This window comes from Tremella mesenterica (genome assembly GCF_000271645.1).
Source record: "Tremella mesenterica DSM 1558 unplaced genomic scaffold TREMEscaffold_1, whole genome shotgun sequence".
NCBI lineage: Eukaryota > Fungi > Basidiomycota > Tremellomycetes > Tremellales > Tremellaceae > Tremella > Tremella mesenterica.
The window spans coordinates 3062026-3078363 of record NW_006711225.1 but is presented as its reverse complement, the minus strand read 5'-3'; the positions used below and the strand labels follow the sequence as shown (position 1 = coordinate 3078363).

At 47.6% G+C, this 16338-nt stretch overlaps 4 protein-coding genes across 4 annotated transcripts; 1 reads left to right on the top strand and 3 right to left on the bottom strand.

Annotated features, from left to right (window-relative positions):
• Positions 1-38: 38 nt before the first annotated feature.
• On the bottom strand, positions 39-3314 carry TREMEDRAFT_58952 (uncharacterized protein; the record flags this gene model as incomplete). Its single annotated transcript, XM_007001398.1, has 4 exons — positions 39-1126; positions 1255-1487; positions 1710-2532; positions 3116-3314. 4 exons carry the CDS (start codon positions 3312-3314, stop codon positions 39-41), a joined length of 2343 nt encoding a protein of 780 aa, XP_007001460.1.
• Positions 3315-4327: 1013 nt separating this feature from the next.
• TREMEDRAFT_25428 (uncharacterized protein) lies at positions 4328-8204 on the bottom strand (the record flags this gene model as incomplete). The annotated part of the gene is made up of 7 exons (XM_007000566.1): positions 4328-4714; positions 4864-5033; positions 5118-6672; positions 6757-6890; positions 6933-7551; positions 7649-8017; positions 8094-8204. 7 exons carry the CDS (start codon positions 8202-8204, stop codon positions 4328-4330), a joined length of 3345 nt encoding a protein of 1114 aa, XP_007000628.1.
• A 203-nt stretch (positions 8205-8407) lies between these two features.
• TREMEDRAFT_67052 (uncharacterized protein) lies at positions 8408-10275 on the top strand (the record flags this gene model as incomplete). The annotated part of the gene is made up of 6 exons (XM_007001852.1): positions 8408-8753; positions 8809-9047; positions 9213-9668; positions 9761-9851; positions 9917-10178; positions 10239-10275. 6 exons carry the CDS (start codon positions 8408-8410, stop codon positions 10273-10275), a joined length of 1431 nt encoding a protein of 476 aa, XP_007001914.1.
• A 3455-nt stretch (positions 10276-13730) lies between these two features.
• TREMEDRAFT_41975 (uncharacterized protein) lies at positions 13731-15912 on the bottom strand. Its single transcript, XM_007000914.1, has 7 exons — positions 15744-15912; positions 15610-15700; positions 15376-15512; positions 15189-15333; positions 14855-15115; positions 14658-14806; positions 13731-14611 (listed from the first exon to the last, which is right to left on the bottom strand). The coding sequence occupies exons 1-7, from the start codon at positions 15798-15800 to the stop codon at positions 13808-13810; spliced, it is 1644 nt and encodes a 547-aa protein (XP_007000976.1). The 5' UTR covers positions 15801-15912; the 3' UTR covers positions 13731-13807.
• Between the last annotated feature and the right edge of the window lie 426 nt (positions 15913-16338).

The following is a 16338-nucleotide window of genomic DNA, read 5'->3' as shown; positions in this document are numbered from 1 at the left end:
AAGACGGATAAGAGTAAGACAAAACATCCCCTCTTCGTTCATCCACTCAATTTCCCTTCTCCTCTCAACCTTTTCTTCCATTCTGTACTCTTTTCCAAACCTTCCTCCACCCTGACAGAAGCTTTATAATCACTAATCACACTCTCACTATCTGATTCACTACTCTCTGACAAATCTTCGACAACTTTAACATCTTCTAATCCATTCTTTTCATCATTCAAATTGATCTCTGATTCTCCTGTCTTTCTCCTTTTACTTAAACGAAGTCGAACCACCATTCTTCCTCTTCCACTACCTGTCATGACGTCTGATGAATCTGTTTTCCTCTTTCTATCCCCTAAAGGTGAAGGTGAGCGGGAAGAAGGTGAAAGACTATCGTCATATCTTGCTTTCATACCTAATTTAGCCAATTCACGTTTAGCAAGTTCTTTCCCTTCTTTGGCAGAAGCTTTGATATCTATCAGGTCGACTTTAACTTCATCTCCCTCATTTTTCTTATCATCTTCCTTAACCACAATCCCTTCCTTTTCTTTTCCTTCTTCGACAAGTTGTGATTCTGAAGTATCTCCCGCGAGCATAGTTATGTTTGAATCGACTAAAGGAGAAGTGATGGTTGGAATGACAGGATGATTTTCTTTTCCAGTGATAAGACTTAATCGTCGAGAATTCTCAATGACTGCACTGATAGCTGCTCTAGCTCCAGCTTTTGTAGCATAACCTTCTTTCTGAGGTCGATGTCCTGACCAACAACGTCTCTCCACTTTCGTTTTTGTTTTGGTGGAGATTGTCTCTGATCCTCGGATAAGAGGCGTGGCTCCTGTCCAAAACTTCAACACCGGTCTTTCCGGCTTGTCGGGTTTTTCACTTTCTCTATTGGCAGAACGAGATCTACCCGATGGATGAGAATGTGAGCTGGATGGTGAACCTGGTGGAGGGGGAGTTGACTCAATGGGAGAAAGAGGAATATGAGCAATGGTTGGCAAAGAAGGAAGTTCAGACTTTTTGGGAAGATAGGAAGGACGATGATGAATTAGACCAGGGACGAAATCGTCTGGGGTAGCGGTTGAATGTCTACGGCCTATGTGTGCCATAAGCTCTGGAAAGGCAGATCCTTCATACAAGCAGTCTATAGTGTCAGCGTTTGTATTACACGAGATGTTGATTTGATCGCAAATGGATTATGATGCGTATTTGATAGATGGCGCTTCATTGTGTGTGATGAAGGAGAAGAAATAGAGATATTTTGCAACTCACTGAAAGGACATCTAGCGGAGAATGGTTTCATGTGTAGGACAAGACAATGCTTGTACACCTCTTCTCGAGTCCTGAACACATCCGTACATCCTTTCCAAAGACATCGGACTCTCCCACCAATGTCTAAGACAGGAGAGAGGGCTTCATGGAGATGAGCATGGTAGATATGTTTCTCAAGAAGTGCCCATGAGTTGAGCACGGCATGACAGTTGGACCAGGAACAATTTGTGGGGCTGGGAGTCAGCATGATTTCTTGTTTCTATGCGATCATAAGGAAGTGAGAATACACCTTTCTCAGAAACTCCGTGTCTTCCCTGACAAAGGAGCCATTAGAGGCAATGGCCGGTACTCTTCATTGGTAGGAATGGTGACGATGCAAGATAAGAGAGATTGAGCAGCGCCTTTGTTTGACAGGAATTATGACGATGTAAAGAGTCACATAAACCAAGACTCACCGAGCATGTACGAAGACCTGCAATTGGATCCTCCGAGTTTTACGCAAATCTTCTTCCCTTTTCGCGTTCAACTTGCTTTCCTCTACTGCCTTTCTCGCTTGAGCGATAGCAGCCTGTTGTTCTGCCAAAAGATCTCTAGCACCAATACGAGCCCTAGGAGACGCAGGTCTTGGAACTTGAGGATAGTTCGGATGGTTATGATACCCCACAGGAACGTTTCCGTGCAAAGGATGAGGTTGCATGTGGGATTGAGAATGGGCATAAGGAGGATACCCCGGCGGGACTTGTGACTGAGGATAAGTTTGTGGTTGCACTTGAGCTTGACGTTGCATCCACCTAGCATCTCTCTGCGCGCCACGGGATGGTTGATATCTCCCTCTAGCTTGAGATTGAGTGGGTGATGCGGGAGCGGAATACGATTGGTTGGAATGGGCGTTTGCGTGTGCCTGGGCTAGATGTTGACGGTGATGGAGTTGAACTTGTTGTTCATATTGTCTTCGCAAATCTTGATATGCCTGGGATCTAGGGTCAGGTTGTCGATCATATGGAGCCGAAGGGTGATTAGGCGTCTGAGGTTGGGACGGGGGTAGAACGTCATGTGGAAGACGTCGAGGTTGAGGTGGTGGTGGAGTTTGCTCGTATCCGTATCCTCTGGAAGGTAAACCGGCAGAACGGGGTGTTGCGGCATACATGGGAGTATGAGGTACCGATGAAAGTCTTGTCGTCTCTGTATCTTCTATCTTCGGTTTGATATCTCTCGGAATGGAAGTGTCTCGTCTGGTGGGTTCAGGGATGGTTGAAGCAGGTCGTGGTTGTGCTGGATCTGTGGTATCATTCTGTGAATTTTGATTCGTCATTTATATACTTTTTCCAAAATAAAGAGGGGAGCGCGGTAAGGGTGAAAGGCGATGAGATGATATGAAACTATTGTGACGTATCTCCGTGTCCAACGGAGCGAACCAGAGGGAGGGAACGGAGACCAAGAATAAGTAAATGACCAAGTCGGAAACGTGTAAGAGCACGCGATGACACGATGTGTATGGAGCGCGGAGTTGGGAATGGCACGTATTGGGCGACGCTTATGGGTAGAAAGAGAGGCGGGGAGAGAAAATGTGAATAAGGGTTAAACAGGTGTAGTAGCTTCAAAACGGGTGGAAGGGAAATAGGGGCAGCCGTGTGGCCGGGAGGTTTGGAGGAGAAGCGTTGACGGTGAATGATGAATGGAGTGTGAGTCGTCTGACACTTTGAACAACAGAGGTAAGCGGTGAATATATGAAAGGAGGTTTATAGTAAAAGAGAGAAGTCATGTTTCCACTGTTCAAGAAAGGAAGGGTGAGAAGCTGGTAGATGGGACAGGAGGATGGGTGGGAAGGTTGGTTGATTGGGGTTCAAGAGACGATACCCACAAGTTATCCTCTGTTTCTCTCCATTACGATTCTCTTCCTCCATTCCAGCTTTATGAGAGTTCTGTTTCGGTAGGGGTGGTCGAGGAAGGTGATCCATGAGTTTGATACTTGCCGAAGTAGAATCGAGCCTTGCGAATGTTTGAATCGAAGTCAATTGAGAAGCCCAATCGTGCGGATGACTTTGTATGGCCTGAGCCATTATCTTCACTCGATATGATTTGCAGTGTCGCCCGTTTTGAGTATCGTCGACGTCGCCTTGCTCAAATCCTAACTCGGCTCTCGATATGATACTACGCCCTCGGGATTTTGCGGGGACAGGGGCGAAAGAGTCGTGATGAGATGTAATGTGAGGCGGGAAACGTGAGATCGATGTCTCACCTCGTGTTTCTCTGTCTCACTTGATGCAGTCCCTGCGATAACCTCTCTGATTCGATCGAGTGGCTTATATGAGTCTGATGATTCGGGGTCTGAATAATGGTCAAAATCGTTCTTAAGTCACCTGATCGGTCGACCAATGGAAGGATCGATTGTCTGATGTCGAAGAATGCTGATGCCGGTTGAGAGGATGCTCCTGCTGGTAATTGTCAGAAAGTGACAAGCGACTGAAGGGACAAAGTATGAAAGAAGAAGAAAGATGATACTACTCTGTAATGTGTATGTGTGAGCTGACTTTGGATGATCACACCAGGGCGACAAAGGAGAAGACCGCCCGTTGATTCCAACAAGACAAAGGATCCTCCTCTACTCTTGCCTCATCCCCTCTGCAACTCTCACGTCGTCGACTCCACACCTCCGGGGGCTTCAACACAAAGGATTCCAAAAGAATCAAGTGATGATCCTCGATTTCTCTATTCTGTGTCATGTTTTTAGTTTCGACGATCCTTATATCCCCGACCGTTGGTTGGTCAATGGGAACTGGCAACCAGGGGAAATCACGGGGCATCTCAAAGGGTGATCATGGAGATCATAGTTCAGGGGTTGGGTAAGTTTGTGAGAGATTCGTGATCTAGTAACAATGGGTACTACACAGGAATGAATTGGCCAAATGGGGAAAGAACGGATACAAGAAGGGTATCATGGTAGTACGAGGCGTGAAGCACGGATCAGAAATCAGGAATCAAGGGATATCTGGATCAGTCGCGATCGAGAAACGAAAACGCTTAAACCTTGTCCATTTTCGTGCCTCCTCCCTTATCATGAGATCGCATCAATTCATCTCCTGCGTTTCCCACCTTTGCCTCCTCCTTCATCCTGCCGCTTCCTCTTGATACCCTCCTGTCTTGCATGCTCCTTCTTCTCCTTTGCAATCTTCTCCTGTCTCCTCTCACCCCTTTCCTCCGCCTCTTTCAGGTACCCTTGACGACGTTCCGTCTGTTTGGCTCGACGTCGGGCCACCTTATCCTTTCGCAGCGCCTGAATCTGCTGGAGGAGCGCAACGGCCTTCTTCTCCTCCGGTTGAAGCACCACAGCACGTTTCTGTAGGTATGTCTTCTTTTTCTGTTTTAGAAGTTGGGCAGTCTTAGTCGCATAGGGTAGCGAAGCTTCGAGCTTTTTGGGAACTTTGAGAGGGTTGAATCGACGAGTAGACCGTTCGACAGGCTGGGAGCATTAGCACCAAGCACTAAACTGATTCGATTCGTGATCCCATGATCGCATGACCCCTTGATTTCATAAATGGATGTCTCAAGTAGAGAGAGACCGATCAGGGAGCAGACGCCAGATTGGGGGTGTCGGAAGGTAGTACGTACTCTGTAGGTCGAATTTGGATCAAGAGGTGTGTCCACACCCTCATCTCGTCGAATTTGTCCGATAAGGCGCATGCCCTGCCAACCCTTCTTGTCCGCGAGAAGTAACGATGTGACCGGATTATACAATTTCTTAGGTTCAATGGAATACCAAGCCCGGAGGAAGATGATATCTGAATACAATCAGCATAGTCCTCAAGAGACCCTTCATGTTGCAATGTCTCTCTCGACTTTGTGAATGCAAGAATCGAACTCACCGCTCATCAATACCTTATCTTCAAAGGTGGCTCTGTATGCTCCATCCGGCTTACTCAAAGCTTTCTTGATCTGCCCCCTTATACCCGACACCGTCCTAATGTTCGCCCCTTCAAATTTAGCTACCTCCAGTGCCGAGTTGAACATATCCTTGACAAATGCCGTATTCTTGAAGATCTTGTATGGTACTCCGGTCAACTTCAGTTTCTTTACGACCTTTGTACTCCTATCCACATCCAACACCACCCCCGTCGCCGACACTCTGAAACCAGGAGCTTCAGCCGAGAGCGAGTTGAAAGCGCAGAACCCGGTATTGGGCGCTGAGACAGGTCCGTAGAACGTAGCGTAACAGTGCATATGCTCCGGTGTATATTTTAGTAGTCGATGCCGGATGGAATGATCGTCGAGATGATATATTGGTAGAGTTTGAAACCTTCTCCAGCCCAAAGAGAGGATCAGGGGATTGTTCGTTTTGAGAGTTCGAGTGAACCATCGATGTCGTTTGATCCTCACGGTCACATATCCAAACCGTTCCTCTGCCGACAGAAGACCGCCGACGACAATCGGAAAAGAAGGGTCGAAGTTGTCGACTAACTCGCAAGGAACTCCATGAACCTCTAATCGGACATAGGATCCCGCCCGATAACCCTCGATCTGAGCGCGAGCTTCATTGTCTAGTCCGTCAAATTCGGCTTCATTCAACTGTCGCTGACGAGCCATTTCAGCTTTCTGTTCATCGTAAAAGTCCATCTTGCCCGAGTCTGAGTCTGACTCATCGTACTGCTCGTTAAACTTGTTTTGAAGAGCTTCCTTCTTCTTGGCCAGTGCAGCAGCTCGAGCCGCTTCGTGATCCTGAGGTTTTACACCGACATATGGCACGTCGTCATCATTATCTTCCTCCACACCATCAGCAGCCTCGTCACCCTCGACATCTTCAAAATCTCCAGTCTCGTCTTCGTAATCCTGAGCATCACCATCCGTCTCGCCCACAGGCGCAGTGATGAAACAATTGTGCAGGGAAGAAAGTAGTTCTTCATCTTGCCACTTTTCCTCCAAGGCTTTGCGGTTTATAGACGTCTTCAACTGATCTCCTTCTTCGTCGAGTCCATCCTGCCGAGTGACCCGGAAGAAGCCATCCGTAGCGGTCTGAGACGACTCGGCATCGGCTGATGAAGGCCGTGTCTTGCCTGAGGCGATCTCTTCGGGAGATAGCTCGTCGCCATAGACAAGCGTCATGAGGTCTCTTCGACGTTCCATCCGAGCTGCAAAATCACCAGCCGCTCGTTCAGTAAGATTTGACTTCCAGCGTGGTGCGTCTTCGTCCTCGTCTTCTTCCCCATCGGTACCCCCATCGATATCAATTCTGCCTCCTTCTTGCTCAAACCCAGTAGTATTCTCAAGGTCGTTATCCGAGTCGGAAGCAGCATAATGAGCCTCCGCATCGTCATTTATGTCGCTCTCAGAGTCATCGGCAGCATGTTGCACGTCATCTCCGAGCATGTGGTCGGCAGAGAGATCTTCAAAGTCCTCATCGTCCGACTCGTTCTCTCCGAGATTCTCGCTGCCGCCGTTGTCATCGTCATCATCCTCCGCTCGACCGAGTATCGGACCCCCATTTCTTGGCTCAGCACGTCGACGGACCCTTTCCTCTTTGATTTGGAGAGGAACAGACGAAGTGCCAAACAGTCGGATTTGAGACTGTTCAATACCGTCGGCGAAGGTCCGATTGGCGTCTTGTAGATCCATGACCATTTTCTCTCCTTCCCCTTGAGGAGCTGGATGTCAGATCGAGACGAAACAGGTCGAAAACGACTCACCATCTCCACCTTTGGTGAAATTCCCGGGGACATTTACATAAACAGCATCTTTATCATATATCACACCACCAACATCACTCATAGGCGCATGTATAAGTTTAGCCTTCTCTCCCATTTTCCTCCTTCTCTCACTGTCCAACGTTGGCAAAGGACATGGATCTGCTAGTCTCTCCACTTCCTTCACTTCAAGATCACCCGCACCTGGTATATGGATCTTGGCGTTTCTAGCTGGTAAGTTAGGTCCCCGTAGATACCCGTATAATGTGATGGTTCGATCGACCTTCGGATTGGTTCTGATGGTTTCCCGAGGAGTCAGATCTTGCAACCTATCCGCGAGAAGATGTGGATGTTGATTACGGAAGACTAGAGGACGGAACTTCATGATACTGATAAAACGTGAAAGTAGGTTGATCTCCGCGTCTGGATAGCGGCCATTGATGACCCCACTGAGGGAAAACAGTTTGGCACCTTGGTAGATTTCAGTCCAGAATCGATGTTTCAAACGTTTCTTGGTATCTTTGAGTGTTGATTGTTTTTTGATCAAATCCAAGTGACTGAGTAAACCAATGACTTTGGGGAAACCGTGAGATTGGAGGATATTAAGAAATTCGAATGTTTCCTGTCCGTCTCAGCCAATCGTGTATTCTGTATGGGGAGAGGGGGGGGGGAGGACTGACCATTTCGAAACCAAAACTTCCATCGATCATGAGCAAGACCAGATCGACGACTTTTCCGAGATCAATCATGCTATTGAGATCGTTGCCACATTCTACAAATGTGATGCGGCGGGTTTTACCACTGACGACGGTGATGGGTCCAAAAGCTTGAGAAAGGGAGTGTTTGGTGTAACGTTTAACCAACGAGCGAAGGAGGGTAGATTTACCCACTCCCGGTGGGCCGACGATTCCAACCACGATAGGAGGAGGGGGAAGACGACCTTCATCCATACCCTTCCCTTTCTCCCCGGTGACCTTGCGCTCATCAGGGTTACGGTTGACGAGGGGAACATGGAGACGTTTTTGATCCTTGTCGGCGGTACGTAGAGCTGCTTTTTGTCCGGACCGGAAAGAGGAAGATGTGAATGCCTGAGAGATGTCAGCTCAGGTAGACAAGAGATGAACATCAGCGAGTGGAGAAGATACGAGGGTATGTGAAACCCACCTTGGGGTTGTAATTTTTACCTCCACTACGGTCGATGCCTTTAACAGCATCTTTCTTTGCCAGCTTTACACCAGCCGCAGCTTTGTGATGGGTCTTATGAGGTTTCTCCATCCTGCTCAATGGTCAATCTTCGACCCAAACCAATGTCAATGTTACGATTTCAATGAGGTAGCGACCGACTTTGAAAATGTGCTCAAAACTCCGGTCACGTGACTCGATCGCTCGAAAAGGATTTCTGATCTCAAAAAGTCTGGAAAACTCGTAAGTTGAATCACCTCGACAGCAATAACGATTTACCTCTGTATCAAAACGACATGGCCAAGGAACAGGTCAGAAAGCGAGGCAAACGAAAGCCCAAGAATGTGGAAGAGGAATATCCTAAGCCCGTCCCTCACGCTCCAGTCGTGGGACAGGATACATCCGCAGGCCCATCTTTTCATCCCTCTCGGGCCGCTCTACTATCAGGTCAGAAACCTTCCTTTCCTATACCTACTTTCCCTCCAGGATCAGTTGGAGAAGAGATCAATAGTGGTGTCCCAGACATTAATCCGGACTACCCCTTCGGTCAGCTGGACCCGGACCTCAAAGCGTATTTCCGTACCGTGGAAGACCAAATCAAGGATTGGGAAGGTATCTCTTCCTCTGGAGAAGAAAGAGAAGGTGAGTGCTATGCCAGCAAGTACACACGAGAAGTACTCCATCCTGACATTCTTAGACAGACAGACTTTCCTCAGCTCCGTACTGACTGAGTTGAGGGATCACGAGTTAGTCGTCGCGACCGACCCTGAGACGTCGATAGTTCTTGAACGACTGCTTCCATCTCTTGGCGATTGGGGTAGAAGGGTGATAGGAGATGCTTTCGGAGAGCAGTGGACTGTCCTTTTGAGACATAGATTTGGGAGTCATGTGGTCCAGACTTGGCTCACGTTGGCTGGGGATACGCTAGACAGGGAGGTGAGTTGTCCAACTGCATGACCTCGATTCTCCCAATCGTATCTCGTTGAACTCTCTTGAGTCTCACGTACACCTCTAACAATCACAATTCATATGTCTGTCCTGCGCTTTACCTACTCTTCAAGGTTCATCTGCAGTTATAAGTGGAGAATATCTGATCCATAGTCCAAAAACATGTTTCCTCCTCAACACCACGCCCAAGCTGAACATCCCGAACTCGGGATTCTTCCGACCATGTCAACCCTGCTGTCCTCCCTGCTCTCAGAAATCATCCCCAATCTCTCCACTCTTATATCTGATACCCATTCCTCTCCTCCCATTAGACTCCTCTTCCTCCTCCTGAGTCCTGATCGTCCACTCCCATCCCTGGAAGAGCGTGACGAGAAAATACGATCCAAGCGATCTGGCAAGTTTAGAAAGAACCAAGGTGTCAAGGGCATGTCTATATTCGGCGAGGAGTTGGGAGAGGAGAAGGGAAAAGGAAAAAGTGTGAACACTCGGTTTTTGCCTACTGAGCTCGTAGGAGCGAGGAAGAGATCGAGAAAGACTTTGATGGAATCAGTGAAAGAAGGGGAGTGGAAGATTTTAGGTGTTCATCCCGTAGGAAGTATCGTGGTTCAGGTAAGTCCAGTCGGCGTGATGGAGGAGAGATCGCTGTCATCTTTGAAAAAACGAGCGACTGACTCCGGAGTGAGGAATCAGCTGACAATAAGATGATGCTGGAATTCGAAAACGAAGAAGACGAAGCAGAGAAGCCAGGTTCACTGTTCGATATATTGACAGAAGGAATGATTACTCAAATCCGTATATCTCTTTCTACTTCTATCGTCAAAATGAACTGATGGTATTTTCAGAATCAGAAGAACAAGTCGACCCACAAGCATTCATGACCTCCCTTCAAACTTCACCGACGGGTACAAGACTATACGAAGCCCTTCTCCTCTACTCACCCTGGCCAATTTTCCAAGCTATTTGGAAAACTTACTTTGTGGGGAATATAGGCAAACTCTCTATACACCCGTTTGCCAATTTTGTTGTTTCAAAAGGTATTTCTCGTCTTGGTGCAGAGGAAATGGAAGGGGTTATCAAGGAATGTGTGGAGCTGCAAGGAGGGACGGGGATGATTAGTGAGTCACCGAAAGCCTATATACGTCACTCCCATAAACACTCGCTGTCTCCTTTTTCTTCCAGGCATGATCTTCAACCCTGCGCTATCACTTGTTCATGAGCTAAGCGCTGTATATTTGCATCACTAAGTGGGTTGCTTGAGCTTATGAACAGAAACACAACGAACAAGTGTACTGCAAGCTCTTGCAGAACGCGCTACAATTACACCCTCTTCGTCCGAGTCTATCATCAGCGTGAGCTTCCTCACGAACAATGGCATGTGGTCCACTAACTTTTGCAGCTCGTCATATCTTCCCTAGGATTACCAGAAACGGACCAATCTACCCTCGTCCCATGTCTCATGGCTTTGAAAACTCACTCGGTACGTCTCGGAAGTCGCCCAAAAGCCAATGGGTGTGAGCTCATAATGAGACGTATCGTTCCATCCTCACCGGGGACCCTTTGCCCGAAGAAGAAGTACCCATGGAAAGTAAAGACGCATCGGCCGAAGAAGCAGCTGCTGCTGCAGCTCGTCATGCCGCATGGCAGAACCGACGGAACGTACGATCCACCAAAGGTGGTTTGGAACCGAATATTCAAGGATGTCTCCTTCTCCAGGCATTGGTACGACTGCCTTTTCCCTCCAATGAGGTTGTCTTCGAAAGGTATCTGTCCTCTCTGTTTCTTCTTCAGGAATCTTCTCAAAAATGGCATCGACCACTTCTGACATACAGTTTGTCATCTCAAAGTATCGACACTCTCATAAACTACGCTACAAACCCCATTAGTTCCAGATTCCTCGATTCAGTCCTCGAAAGTCCCAACGGCAAGTACAAACGGCGTCTCATCTCCTCTTTCCTTGGAAAATATGAAACTTTGGCAGTCGATCGAATAGGCTCAAGGGTAGCTGAGAAACTTTTCGAACATGCAGATGGATTTATGAAGGTCAGTCCATCGTACGATAAGTGATCAATTACTGACTTGAAAGGAGAAAATTGCTAGGTCGGTACTACCCGAGGCAACAACAATTGGGAATAACGAGTTCGGCAAATATTTCATCAGAAGATTACATCTTCATTTACTCGATCGCAGACCGGTAGAATGGCGCGAGGCGGTGAACCGAAAACCAGGAGTACCTACTGCTTTCCCTGTCCCTGCAACAATACTGGGGAGTTCGACGAGCATCAAGTACGGTAATAACAAAGGATTGCCTGAGAAGAGGTCGGAGCATGAGAAGATGGAAGATCGCCGGAGAGACGGAGAGACAGAGATGAATGTGGAGAAGACTGGAGTAGAGGTCGATACGAAGAAAGTGGTGAAAGAGAAGAGAAGGAAAGAATCCAATACGAATGAGGAAGACGAGATAGATATGCTTTTTGCTGGGGTAGAGAAAAAGAGGAAGAAGTCGAGGATCTGATGGATCACAAAAGGCATGGTTTATTAATATAGCTGTAGATTAGTCTACGATCAGCCTCCGAATGCACAGCCATCAACGGAACATCAGTACCAGTCCTGAAAGCCATTGAAAAATCAGAGGATGGGGCAGATTGAGGAGTCATTGATGTTGTCGTAGCAGAAAGATCACGTTGGGTTATCATGAGTATATTGACAGATCATAATTCAGAATGATCAGTAAGGAGTCAGATTTTAGTACGTACAGTATCCAGCCAGGTATAGCGAGTGAGCGATTAGTGTTTATCGGTCAGTTGACAGGTCAGTCGATCAAGCCAGTTGATACATCATTCGATCAAGTCAGTCGATACGTCAGTTGACAGGTCAGTCAATAGATGAGTTCACAGGTCAGTTGATCAAGTCAGTCGATAAATTAGTTGATAAATCAGTTGAGAGGTCAGTTGATAGGTCAGTTGATAGGTCAGTCGATAGGTCAGTCGATAGGTCAGTCGATAGATTAGTCCATAGGTCAGTTGGTAGATTGGTCAATAGGTCAGTCAATTGGTCAGTCAATAGGTCAGTCAATAGGTTAGTTCACAAGTCAGTTGATCAAATCAGTCCATAGGTTGATTGATAAATCATCTGATAAGTCAGTCGATAAGTTAGTCGATAAGTCAGTCGATAGATTAGTCAATAGGTCAGTCAATAGGTAGGGGGGTAGATCAGTGGACAGGTCAGGGGAGAACAGTCAGCAGGGAGTGGTCTGGGAAGTATAATCAGCATACAGTAGTCAGTTGGCGATTGTCAGACACTGGTCAACGATAATCTGTGACCAGTCATCATCATCCAGTCAGTGATGGGTAAGTAGGTGAGTAGGTGAGTAGGTGAGTAGGTGAGTAGGTGAGTAGGTGAGTAGGTGAGTAGGTGAGTACTCAGTGTCGATAGTCAGTAGTAAGTAAGTACATCAGTACCTCTCACCCACCTTACAAATCCGTCCACCTGACACCTTCCCAAGTTGCCGTCTTGAAACTTTCCAAGGCCTATAGATAAGCTCGATTTCTCTCATTCGGAAGACTCACGTTTGGGACCATACCGACCGTTCCATCCATCAAATCCATCTTCACCTCCCTCCATGCTAGCTTGATTTCACCTCCATTCTGTGCAGCCTGTAGCGCCTTTTCATACATCTTTGGCCATGTATGAGTGAGAGGATGAAGATAGGAATGTAATCGTTCTTCGGCGGACCGCGTGATTGTATTACGTTTCGTCGATGTGTGTTGGACTTGTCGAGTCGAGAAAAGGTGTGTCTTATGAAGTCGGGCTGATTGTTGAGAAGGAGAAGGTTGTAGGTTTGCAGGAGCTGAACGAATACGTGTATAAGCGTGTGGGAGATGAGAGCGAAAGTGATACTCTTCGGCGGACATGGCGGAAGGAGATGAGAATGATGATGACGATGTATGAGATTGAGCGTATTCGGAGCTGTTAGATGAGGTGTCTGTAGGAGGATAGCGATGGTCGTTGAGTGATGTCGGGCAGAGTCTCCCTTGAGAGAAAATGGAAGAGAGTAATCGATAAATTAGGTAGATGAGAAAGATGATGAGATACACTACTAAGTGACAAACGATAGTCTTGCATATCGCTTCCGACAATGGACCGGATGAACCGAGCAGTGAATTAAGGGATGGATGGAGGGTCATTATACACCATGTGAATCTATCTGCCAAGAAAGCCATGAAGTTGTCGAGTCTTCCCAGAAGTTCAGAGAGGAGAACGAGGAGATGGTGGGAAAGGAAAGATCGGAGTGTAACGACTTGAACCGGTGGCGAGGGGAGAGAAGGGGGAGTCATGTTGCCCCAGAGACAGGAGTTGGATTGCATGATGATAGGAGAGGTGAGTTCTGTGAGTTAACAGAGTGAGAGAGAGTGAATACTAGCCTTTCCAGAAGAGATATAAGAAAAGAAGAGAGAGAGGAAGAAGAGACGAAAGAGAAGAGGTGAAGGTGAATGAAAGAATTGGGGATACGCACAGACATTCGGTCCACTCAACCACTCACCTCGCACGGGCCACACTTTCCCCCAATTTTATCAAAGCCATATACGATACTCTATCTTTGTACTTAGCGGTCTTCCCCATTTCGTAGTGAGTAGGCTTGCTACGTAAGAGAAAGTAAGAAGTCAGTGCGGTATGCACAATGTGATGCATGACAGATGATTCCTGCATTCATTTTCCCCACCTCTTCATCCATGCTCCACTCCTCACCACTAGTCCTCGTCCCAATTTCCTTGCTGCTTCGGCGGAGCTATACCAGCTTGTTTGCTCACGATGATGCTATCGACTCTCAACACCGAGATAGCAGCTTCCGTAGCGAGTTTCAAAGCCCAGTCTTTGGCCGCAAAACTGTCCAGCACACCACCTACCACAGCATTAAACACTCCATCTCCGTCCGACTCGATATCCACGCCAGATTCTAGTTCTCCATCCGCATGGGCTTTGTATAAAGAAGATACGACATCTTCAGCGTTCAACCCTGCATTCTCTGCCAACGTCCGAGGAACGACTTCACATGCTTCTGCCCAGCGACGTATCGAGTGTTGAGCTAGTCCAGCAGTTTTCCCACCATACGCCGCCACACGACGAGCGAGTTCGATCTCGGACGCACCAGCACCGGGTATGAGACGTCCGTCTCGTAGTAAGATACGGACAGTATTGATACCATCGTCGAGAGATCGTTCGAGGTCATCGAGATAATTGGCAGTGGCACCACGAAGGACAATAGTGGACGTCCGAGTTCGTTCGCCTTCTTCTTGTCGCAGCACGGTGACCCTGTCACCACCGATCTCGACAGTTTCGAAAACGTCTACCATTCCGGCTTCTTCCGGTGTTGGAGCACCGAGTCTGGCTAGGGGAGTTGCGCCGACCACTCGGCACAGACGACGGAGATCGAACTTTGAGAGTACTTTGATGACCCCAATGTTGAGACGGTTGAGATAATGTAAGGCGAGGTCACCGATACCAGACCCGGCAATGATAAGCTTGACACCAGAGTCGGCGATTTCCTTGAAGTACTGCCGATCAGTAACGAAAAGTGATTATGTCAGCCGAGAAACTCACACCCTCAAGTTGCTTTTCCTCCCCGCGGGTGAAGTTGAGTAATTCATCCGCCTTCTTCAATAGGACAGTGCCCTTAGTCTCAGTCTGAGAAATGTCCAGACCGCAAGTGTACACTGCCACCTTTGCTTTTGTGGCTTTTTTCACCACGCCTTGCAGTTAGCCCACTGATACCGGCAAGCTGAAGTTCGAGAACTCACCTTCTGGCTCTCGTCCAAATACCATCCCACGAACAACTCTACTGGCATCTAATCCACCACCAAGAACCTTGACCACCCGAACGGAGTCGACATTGAAGTCTTTCGCAATCTTTGGCATGACTGCTAGAGAAGCTTCGGCGACAAGAGATGCAAGGAAGTCTTCGGATCCAGGTTGTTTGGATGCTAAAGAAGGGGCAACAGCTTTGGCGAGTTCTTCTTGGGAAGGTATGACCGTACTTTCCAGGCTTTTCGAGACAAGGGCTGAGTTGTTCAGCAACGATCCCCTTCATGCCCCTGATTGAAGATTGATTGGATGATATGTGCGAGTACTCACTTTCCAGTTCCTTCCTCCCTTTCTCCAACGCCATCTCATAGCCTTGTATGACATCACTTGGATGTAATCCCATCGTCAACAGATGTTCAGATCTCTTCAATAATTCTCCAGCAAAGATCACCACCAAGTTTGTAGCATCCCCCATCTTTCTGTCAGCTCATGACAATGACATGGGCGAATAGCTCACCTCAGTCTCTTGTGCAGATGAGGCCATGGTGATGAGTTTCGCGGCAGGATGAGCAACTTCGATCTCGCGGATGATCGTCGCCGCATCGCTAGTCACAAACATTTTTCCCAGGTGGTTAATGATGAGTTTATTCCGTCCTCAAATATCAGCGATGCTTCTTTCTGGGGGAACATTCCATCAGCCTCAGTGGACAGAAACCATCACACGTGATAAGGAGAAATTTTCATGACTCACCATTGGGTCCAAAAGAAGTCCGGACAATCTCTGTCAACTCTCCGACAGCAGCGATATTCCGTAGGACAGCCTCTTCAAGTCCAGACATGTACTATTCATGAGCATCATGAAGATGATGATCAGAGATGACACACCTTGTAACCAGATTTGAAGAGGTCAGGGCCTCCAGCTTTTGGGACTTTGAGGGACATGATGAACGGACTTTGCTCTCTTTGACAATCCTATGAGGTCAGATTTGGCTGACACTTTTATCGATGACAGTCGTAGGTTAGAATAGAGCGGTCCCAAAGTCGTCTGTCTGCCGATTGAAGGGTAGACAAGACAGGACTTTCAAGGCGAAATATGCGTGACGGTCAAAGCGGGGGAGCGGCGATGTCCGCCATGAGTGACTTAGGGAAGAGGTTTCCTTCTAGGCTCGCGCTGTGAGTACTCGTACTAGTCACTACTTACTCTACGATCTATGGTCATTAAGTGATCCCGGGCCCTTTCGTTTCCATGAGGTCGACCTCTACCTGCCATTTCGAATTATACAAGGTACTCTACATCTTGAAGCATCAGTCCCACCGAGATCCATGATCGTGTACAGTACGTGTGAGAACAGGATCCAAACATGGTGAAACCTCTGCTAAATTATTGGCACAGAGTTTTACAGGCCTGTGAAATTCACCTCATAGATCAAAGAGGTACATACGCGACTAGCTACGCGTGAATGAGCATATGTACAACAAT